Source organism: Grammomys surdaster, unplaced genomic scaffold (assembly GCF_004785775.1).
Source record: "Grammomys surdaster isolate TR1022 unplaced genomic scaffold, NIH_TR_1.0 208, whole genome shotgun sequence".
NCBI lineage: Eukaryota > Metazoa > Chordata > Mammalia > Rodentia > Muridae > Grammomys > Grammomys surdaster.
In genome coordinates this window covers 8,148,968-8,159,445 of record NW_021604653.1, presented here as the reverse complement: position 1 = coordinate 8,159,445, position 10,478 = coordinate 8,148,968, and the positions used below count along the sequence as shown (strand labels likewise).

At 39.4% G+C, this 10,478-nt stretch overlaps 1 protein-coding gene across 3 annotated transcripts in view; it reads right to left on the bottom strand.

Annotated features, from left to right (window-relative positions):
- Epb41l5 (erythrocyte membrane protein band 4.1 like 5) overlaps positions 1-10,478 on the bottom strand; it is a 102,546-nt gene that overhangs the window by 71,138 nt on the left and 20,930 nt on the right. For all 3 annotated transcript variants that reach the window (XM_028771510.1, XM_028771508.1, XM_028771509.1), the window contains exons 4-7: positions 4,821-4,863; positions 2,678-2,756; positions 1,336-1,380; positions 857-909 (exon numbers count right to left, since the gene is read on the bottom strand). In XM_028771510.1, the coding sequence (XP_028627343.1) occupies positions 857-909; positions 1,336-1,380; positions 2,678-2,756; positions 4,821-4,863 (220 nt within the window). The remainder of the gene's footprint in view (positions 1-856; positions 910-1,335; positions 1,381-2,677; positions 2,757-4,820; positions 4,864-10,478) is intronic.

Genomic DNA, 10,478 nt, shown 5'->3' with positions numbered 1-10,478 from the left:
CACACACACACACACACACACACACACACACACACACACACACACACGAAATGTTTCCTTTCAACAGATGAACAAGGACTCAAATTATAGTTTTCCTTTAAAATGTCAGCTTATAAGAGAGAATCCCTAAGTTTAGCAAGAAGCAACTTAAACATTAGTGTAAGTTTTCTACCAACCTTACTTAATAAGAATACTTTAAAGTGACCAACAGGAACTTTAAAATACGTACTGGCTTGATCTTGTCTGAGTGTGTCCTGAGTCTCTATGAACTTTTTTTTAAAGAAGACTAAAGAAAGCAAGTCATGCAGCAACCATGATCAACCACAATAATTTACTCTTCTGCTACTTATGGAAAAGAAATCAACTTAGTGTTCCATATTTACATCTATTCAATTACTAGGTAGGCTGTCATTGCTTCATTGTACTGCAGATAGAAAAGGAGCAGTGGCTGCTCTCCCAGAGAACCTGGGCTTGATTCTCAGCACCTGCATGGCAGTTTACAACTGTCTGCAACTCTAGTTCCAGGGAATCAATGCCCTCTTCTGCTCTCCATGGACACCAGGCACACACATGGTATACAGACATAATTGCAGACAAAATACCTATACACTGAATGTAAAATAACTAAAAAAGAAAAAAAGAAAGAAAAGAAAAAAGAGAGCAAAGAATTGAGAGGAAAAGGCATGAAGACAATAACTTTTTAAAGAAGTATTTTACAACCAAGTAGAACTCAGGAGTTATATATTCATAGTTGTACACAGGAACAGCTTTTCTAGCCTGTCATCTAATTGTTTTCTTTGTATCACACAAAAGAATTATGTTTCAGCCTTAACAATCAAGAACAAGAATCACGTACCTTGCAGATTATAAGCTGCCAACTGAACTGCTGTATCAAAGGGACACTCTAACCTGAGATCAAAATACAAATTTTCTGTCAATTTATAATCTTAATTTTAAAATAAATAGCACCTGGAGCATGTTTTTTTTCTTTACTTTGAACTTATTTGTATTCTCTTGTGTGCCCACATGTGTGTATGTAGAGGGAAAGGCCAGATTAAGAATCTTCCTTTCTTTTCACGTTACTATGTTGGAGACAGTGCTTCTCACTGGACCTGGAGCTCACTGTTTCAGCTACTGTGCTTTCCAGTGAGCCCTTAGCACTGGGGCCACAGTTGCTGACACTGCTCCTGGGTTTCATATGGGTACAGGGGATGCAAATTCAGACTCTGCCTGCTGAGTTATCATCTCTCCAGCCCTGAACTGAATTTATTTTCTAAATTATTTTCTTACTACTCAAGAATTTTACAGTTATGTACTAAATAATTTAATACTCACTTCCCACTGAGAATATCTTGTTTTAGCTGAAGAACAAATAAATACCTAAGAAAAATAAAAGGCACAAATTAACTAAATAGAACAATTAACTAGAGGAAAGGAAATCCTATCATTTTAACTTGAGAATATTTTTCGTTTTTCAAACAGGATTTTACTATGCAGCCCTAAATGGCTAGATCTTCCTGCTTGTCTCCCAACTGCTAAGATGACAACCATACCCTGAGAAAATGTTCTCTTTTGGTTTGGTTTTCCAAGTCAGGATCTTTGTGTAGTCCTGGCTATCCTAGAACTCACTCTGTAGACCAGGCTGGCCTCCAACTCAGAGATTTGCCTGTCTCTGCCTTCTGGATGCTGGGATTAGAGGTGTGTGACACCACTGCCTGGCTGAGAGAACCTTTTTTTTTTTTTCCCCGAGACAGGGTTTCTCTGTGTAGCCCTGGCTGTCCTGGAACTCACTCTACAGACCAGGATGGCCTTGAACTCAGAGATCCACCTGCCTCTGCCTCACAAGTGCTGGGATTAAAGGCATGCACCACCACTGCCCGGCAAGAACATTTTTAATTACAGAATTTCACTGCATAAATATGTGTAAGAGGAAAACAGTACAGGGAAAAAGAGGGCACAGAAAGGAGGAAGTGAGCAAGCACGTCTTAAGTAAGAGACGGGAGAGCAGGACAGAGAGCAGAGCGGAGTGTTGGAAGCATGTTGTGTAAATGGGCCTGATGATCCAACTTAACTCTGTCAACATACACACCTGCTAGATGACGGGTGTAAGGATAATCCCTTTGAATGAACTCAAAAGGAAATCCTTTGAAAAGTGTTCTTAACAACTCAGGTTCTTCACCAAGAAGCAACTCATATGCAATAAAGAGGCAGTGTAAAATAAAGAAACAGATATATCCTAACAGAAGACAGATTATAGTTAATGTCAATAAACATAAGATTGTAATTGATTAATATGGTATCAACCCTGTTTAAAACCCCATCAACTGACTCACTGGTCACCCCCAACGGATGCATGAAAATCAGCTTTTCATCTTTTACAACAAATCAAAGAATCTTAATATTTTAAGACAAGGTCTCACACTGTTGCTTAGACTAGCCTGAAATTCACTTTGGGATTCAGATTAGCCTTGAATTCACAGTAATTCTCCTGCCTTAGGTTCCTGAGTGTTGGGATTATAGGCATGAGCTATCTTATGTGGCTAGAATCCAACATCTTAAACATCTTGTTCTAGAATAAAACTTCATCTGACACCTTTATTGACAGGATGGAAGAATCCTAAAATCGGTCTTCTAAAGGTCTTAGCACTCCTGACACACCTCTGAATAGTGGTCTTACCGGGTTAGCTCTTCACGAAGATTATTTGGTTCCGAGGAATAAAACTTAACTCGAAGATGAAGACAATACGGTGAACCAACTGCCATTAAAAAAAGAAAAGAGCTTTAATTTTTATTAATTTACTAGTAATCTTCAGTCAGAAAATTTGCTGAAAGTTACTAAAGTATAAAAGGAAAGAACAGATTATTGTACTATAACTTCAAAGTAGAACATAGGCTAAAATTTGACAAAAAAAAAAAGTTTTAAAGTGTACCAAGCAGAGAACAGCATTATCACATTCATCTGTCAAACATTAATTCTAACATTTCAGGGTCAAATGATAATCTTAGTGGAACAATCAAACAGCCTGGAAAACCTGCTGATCTGTCCTTCTAGTGAACACTGAGGACCACCAACATGAAACAGCTCAAGACCAAGCACCCCACACTTTCAAATTCAGACCAGTGAATTCTATCCCAATATTTTATAAAGTTTGTATTTCACTAAGGCAGTTTAACTGCCCTGAAATCTGACACTACAGGGACAAAGGGACTGGACACTGGTATTTTCTCAAATTCTGCCAACTTAATAATACTCCATTTTATATGAATTGCTTCATTATTCTTTTTTTTTTTTCCTCGAGACAGGGTTTCTCTGTGGAGCCCTGGCTGTCCTGGAACTCACTCTGTAGACCTAGCTGGCCTCGAACTCAGAAATCCGCCTGCCTCTGCCTCCCAAGTGCTAGGATTAAAGGCCTGTGCCACCACTGCCCAGCCATTATTCTTAAGACTTATTTTTAATTGTATATATGGGGGAGAGGCTATTTGCATGAGTTGGATTCTAACCAGGGAAGATAGCTCATGCCTATAGCTCCACAGAGTACAGAAGAAAATGTCAGATTCCATGGAGTTGGAGTTACAGGCAGTTGTGAGCCACTGATGCAGGTATGGGGAACTGAATGGGGGTCTTCCTCAAGACCAGACTGTGGTCTTAACTGCTGAGCCATCTTTCCAGCACTGTTTCATTATTTTTCTTTAAAAAGAAATAGTTTTCTGGTCAAGGCTAGAGTGATGGCACACTGCTTAAGAGCAGTCATTGCTCTTACAAAGAACCTGGCTTTGACTGCCAGGACCTATTTGGTTCACAATCATCCATTACTCCAGCTTCCAGGAATCTTCTGACCTACCAGGGCCCTAGGCATGCACATAGTTCACATATATGCATGCAGGCAGAGCACTCATATACCTAATATAAATAAGTTTAGGTAAGACTTTTAAAAAGAATGACACGTCTTTGGTGTTTGCTAACTACATAAAGTCAGAGGTGACAGTAAATCTACCATGCATTTCTTACCAGTCTAGTACTATGCCTAGTCTGTATCATGAATTTTCAGAAAGACAAGGGGAGAAAATTATTATAGCCTTAAGGTCTCAAAATGTTTCCTAGAGAGAGGTAGAATCCTCAAAACAAAAACACCCAAAACAAACAAAACAACATCCCTCTCACCCCTGTAAAAAAATAAAAATCAAAATATTTCAACACAACTGGGTGGTGGTGACACACACCTTTAATCCAAGCACTCAGAGGTAGAGACACAGGCATCTCTAATTTTGAGGCCAGCCTGGTTGAATGAGTTCCATGAAAGCCAGAGCTACAGAGAAACCCTGTCTCAAGGGGAAAAAAAAGTGCAAAAACCAACAGTAAAAAAAAAAACCTAAACCAACCAATCAATCAGCCAATCAAAAAACTTCAACACAAGTTATTACCAAAGAGAAGTTAAATATTTCATAAAAATTCAATCTAATTTGTACGCTGTAAATGAGCCTCTTGAGTCTAGGTTAAGGTCAAACCCATATAAACCAGGCATTGAGTGGGGTACATTACAATGAACAAAGTTGAGAGAGCAGCAGCCACGCTGGCAAGGCACAGTAGAATACACAGAAACCCTAGCAAAACTTACGAGGCTGGAGACAGCTTCTGAGCATGAGGCCAGCCTAGGCTATATCTTGAGACTCTTGGCTGACATAACCCTTAGCCCACCCCAAAACAGCAGATGAGCAAAGAAACTCATAGGAAACATAATGTTTGAAATGTCCTTAATATTCAGAATCAGCGTTTCTGATGTTTTATTTGCACTGTTTTCAAATGATTTCCCAACACTTACTTTTTACTTGCTTTTTGATGCTTTTTGTACCATCCAACCAATGCTGTAAACAGAAAAGTAAAAGTTGAGTACTTATGCAACTGGTAGGACTTTAATAAGAGTTATTGCAACTTTGTTGACAACCACAAAGCAGTATTTCACAAAGCGACTGAATTTGAAAGAGGTAGCTCTTATGGCTTAGATTATACCACATTTTTCCCCAGTTCCCAAATAAACAGTTCTCGAGACTACTAGAGAAAAGAAGGCTGTAGATACAATTCAGCTATCATTACAAATATGTACATAAATAAAATTTAGAAAAGTATCAAAGCCTGGCCATTCCTTTATAAGATCCACTGGCAGACCCTAACAATGAGCAGAGAATGTCTCCTGAATACTGCAAAACTGACTATTCACCACTCAGAGAGCCAGAAGGGCTTTTAAAAAAATGAGATTTTTCTCAAAATTATGATGTCTATCAAATGAAGCAGACACTGGCCTTCTGCTTCACAAATAAAAATGTTTCTACTTGACAAGCAGAGTTTTGCTTACAACAGTATCAGCCTTTTAATTTCTATACCTCTTCACTGGGAATTGTTTGTAACACAAACAAGTCTGAATCAAGATGCTTGCACTGGCAAAGCACTGTCAGCTCAGCTCTCACTACAAACCCTTCCCATCAGGCCCTTACAGCAACAGGCTGAACTACCAAACACATGGGTAAGCTCTCCTAAGCACGCTTTCAATTCCAAGCACCAAAAGAAGGGAGGGTTCCTGTGCTAACTAGTCCACAGAGCCAAGGATAGAGTTTCAGTGATCCTGCTAAACAAAGAAGAAATAAGGCCACACTATTACCCGGCTCTGTTTGCTCTCCTTACCAATTATTTGCCTGGGGTCTTCTCTTTCTTTCCCAACATACGGAAACAAAACTGTACTAGCCGTGTGCCCTTCTACCCCCGAATAAGATGCTCTTGTAAATATTGCAGGTGGCAGCTGTACAACACTTAGCCGTTTAAATTGTTGGAGACCCCACTTTTAAACATCTTTCAGCATGGAAAATGTTTAGTTGTACAAATCTTACTGACAGGCAGAAAATATGATTTATTGGGAATGACTTCAACCTGGGACAGCAAATAGTGCTTTCCTTTTGCCCTAGAAACCCAATACTCAAATATCGCAGACTTGCGTCAGCCTAATGCTCTTACACACTGAATGAAATAAAAACAGTCTCTGTGTCTAGAATGTTTGCTCTCAGAACCACAAACCTGGATGTTGCTCAGGTTTTATTTCTCTTACTGTAGTTGGGGGTGGCAGCAGGAAAAAAAAAAAAAAAAAAAAAAACCCTATCCAGGCTGGTCCCATGCGCATTGTCTCAGGGAGCCCTGCTGTGTGTGGCACTGTACAAATGAGCACATTTCTCAGGCAGGAATCTTTATTAGTAGACAGCTAATGCTTCAAGAACTCATGTCTAGGGCTAGAGAGATGGCTCGGAGGTTAACAGCACTGACTGTCCCTCCAGATGTCCTGAGTTCAAGTCCCAGTAATCACATGGTGGCTCGCAACCATCTGTAATGGGATCCACTGCCCTCTTCTGGTGTGTCTGAAGACAGCCACAGTGTACTCATATACATAAAATAAATAAATCTTAGAGAGAGAGAGAGAGAGAGAGAGAGAGAGAGAGAGAGAGAGAGAGAGAGAGAGATCAATCGATCATGTCTAACTAACTAAAAAATAAATGTACAAATATCCAAGACAACAATCCGATAATAGACTGGATAAAACATTTAAATATGACAAAAGCATAATACAGCAATTAAAAAATGAAAGCAAATAAAAATCTGAAACAGATACTGGTATTTTCAGGGGATATAGGGAGGGGTGGCTGAAACCCTAGTCTATGTAGCCCTGGATGTGCTGGAATTCTGTAGATCAGGCTGGCCTTGGATTTCTGAGTCTTCCTTCTGATATTAAAGGTGTGTGCCACCATGTCTGGCCATACAGCTGTATTCTAAAGGACATACTGTGAAATATTACAAATTCTGTCATCAAAATGTACAAATGTATACACATAGAATGCATATTCTTTTATACTGAGGTAACAATAAAATAGTAAATGAGATTACTGGTGAGGGGCTGGAGAGATGGCTCTGTGGTTAAGAGCACTGACTGCTACTCTTCCAGAGGACCTGGATTCAACTCTCAAGCATCCACAGCGTGGCTCACAGCCTTACACAATTCCAGTTCTAGAGGATACGACTTCCTCTTCTGGTCTTTATAGGCACTGTGAACATGTGGTGCACAGACAGCCATGCAGGTAAAACACTCATACACAGAAGAAAAATAAAACTGCAAAAGTATTTTTTAAGAGATTTATTTATTTTATATATCTAAGTACACTGTCACTCTCTTCAGACACACCAGAAGAGAACATCAGATCCTTTTATAGATGGTTGTGAGCCACTATGTGGTTGCTGGGAATTGAACTCAGGACCTCTGGAAGAGCAGTCAGAGCTCTTAACAGCTGAGCCATCTCTCCAGCCAGAAAATAGTATTTAAAAGAACATTACTAATGATATTTTTCTGCTTTTTTATATTTTCAACTTACTCTGCAATGAAAACAATTTGTTCCAAAGAATAACATAGACCCTTATTATAGCATTTGATATAGATAATATATTTGTATGTTTGGGGGCAATAATATTAAAAAGCAGAGGCAGTTATCTGCACTTAGTTGGTATGTTGCAGATATATACAGTTATCTCAGCAGTTATGACCACTTGCTTCTCTTTCAGAGAACCTGAGTTCAATTCCCAGGACCCATGTCAGGTGGCTCACCTCTTAACTCCAGCTCCAGGGAGCCAATGACTCTTCTGGCCTCCATGGGCACCTGTACACATATATCATACACACACATACATATAAATTGAAAAAAAAAAGCACACAGCCAACAGTCTCACCACCCCCATGATCTGTCCACTATAAACTATACGTATTTCCTCAAGTATGGTTTCTTGTGATTCCTTCTCAACTTTCTTCAAATTGGAAGAATCATCTTTCATGTCTATACTGAAGTACATTTAACATACACTGATAAATTAATAGGCTACTTATAACCCCACCCCGTACTCCTCTTTCTCTTTTGCAAAAGGATCTCACTGTATAGCCATGGCTGGCCTAGATGTCATAGAGATTCACTGTCTCCTGAGTGCTAGGATTAAAGGAGTATACTACAACACTCAACCAACTAGTTATAAATTTTGAGGAACTAAGAGAAGGAAACAGAACACTTACTAAAAGCATACCTACATGTAAGAAATCTCTTCCCTGTTGGATCTATTTAAGACTACTTTCAGGAGCATTGAGATGGCTCAGCAGGAAAGGGCATTTGCAGGCAAGTCTAATGACTTAGACCTCCGGGACCACAGTGTAAGAGACAACAGACTCCTCCAACTCCCCCGTGAGTTCCCCCATGTGAATCACACGTAGGCAAACACAAAGTATCAAAACAAACGAAACCCGAAAGACTATTTTCATGATCACACTTTTCTACTCTTATCAATGCCCTGCCACTAAACACTAAGTTATGCCAATAGAGAAAGTGTTGGATGGAGGTAGATACCAAACAGTAATTTCAGTCTTCGCTATGGATTCCTGTAGCTCCACTCCAGGAAGACAACTCAAACAAACACATTTAAAGTGCAATTTAGGAGCTGGGGGAGTGCTGGTCACCATTCATATGAGGAAGGTCTGAGCTCATGTTTGCGGATTCTCAAGTCTGTTTTCTTTAATCTCCTCCGCATTCCATGGCCATAGACTGGAAAGTTTAGAGCTCAGACTCAGGCGCTGATGTACTTTCCTAGAACCAAGGTCTCCAAGAGTTATGTTTAAACTGCTAAGAAGATAAAGATGGAAAGCATGCAGATACAGATTCTTGGGTGTAAAACTGAAATAGTTTATACCTTAAGAAGAAAAGAATTCCCTCTGACTTCCTATTTTTAAAGTTTAGTTGACACTAAAAACTAAGATATTAAAAACAATATAGAAAGCTGTATTTCCTTTCACTCTCAGCAGCTGGTTATGGAAGCACAACTTACTCATGTGTCTTAAAAAGACAGTAATATATAATCACAAGCGTAACAGGCATAACTAACCAAAGAATGACCTAGGAAGCTTCTAAAACAACACGCATGCATGCGTGCATGCCCGCGCGCGCATGTGTGAGCGTGCACACACACCCACCCACCCACCCCAGGCCCTTTAGCAAAACAGTGTGCAAGCAGCACTTCACTGAGCCCAGCCTCTTGAGAGCCTGAAGAAGCTCCCACCACTGCTCAGAGGGCAAAGGGCTTAAAGCACAGAAATGTTAGCGAGCTTTCACAACAGTCTTCACAAGAACTAGCTCTGTGAGCAGAGGCATTTTTAACATTTTTAACTACTTTAGGAACTGTGTACACACACACACACACACACACACACACACACACACACAGGGGGGGGGGAGAGGGAGAGAGAAAACAGAATTTGTAATAAAAAACACTTCTGTTTAGTCCAGATGCTAAGAAATACTTCCTAAGTACCTGCTTTCCTTAGAGTTAACACTCTGTCCCAAATCATTTTATAAGACTTAGACCAGCTATTACAAAATATTTTCAAGGTATCTTTGCTAAAATGTCAAATTCATGGCTGAAATGCAGGTGGCCTAACTATGTAAATCACCTTTAAAAAAACAATATGCTTATTCTTTTTGCATTTTTGTCCTGCATATATGTATGTGCACCACATGAATGCTTGTATCTGTGGAGGCCAGGAGAGGGTACAGATCTTCTATAAGGTGCTTTTCTGAGGTATTTTGTCACAGCAACAAGAAAAGTACTAAAGTGCCTACACTGGAGCAAAAGCTATGGTTCAGATGTTAAATCAGCATCCTGCTCATTCACAGAACTACACTTCAGTTTCCAGTACCTACAGAAGGTAATCCTAGGGCCCCAGGCATAAATGCATTGCTTATACATGCAGGCACTCACGTACATAAAATGAAAATAAATAAATCTTTCAAACATTAAGAAACCAGAGATCAATGACCTAATAGTGCACCTCAAGGTCTTAAAAAAGCCAAGAACAAGAAGGCCAAACCTAAACTCAGCAAGAGCTGAGATTAATGAAATAGTAATCAAAAGAACAATATAAAATATCAACATAAGAAAGAGGTGGTTCTTTCAAAGGATAAACAGTATTGGTGAGTCACAGCCTAACAACAACAACAACAACAACAACAAGTACTACTGCTAATTACAAGTTATATTTATAATACCAGAGACAAATTACAAGAAATACTGAAGATGTCCACATGATTATGAGGGATCATTTTGAAAACTTCTAAGTTAGAGAGAGAGGAAAAAAAAAAAAGAGAATAAACTCCTAGATAAATGTCCTACCAAAATTAAACCAAGAGACTGAACAAGAACAATATTGAGGGGCTGGAGAGATGGCTCAGAGATTAAGAGCACCAAGTATTACTCTTCCAGAGGCCCCACGTTCAATTGCCAGCAGTGCTATGGCAGCTAACATCTATCTATAATTAGTTACAGGGGATCTAATAATGCCTTCTTCTGGCCTTTGTAGGCAATGCACACATATGGTACAGAGACCTATATTCAAGAAAAACACTCATACACATGA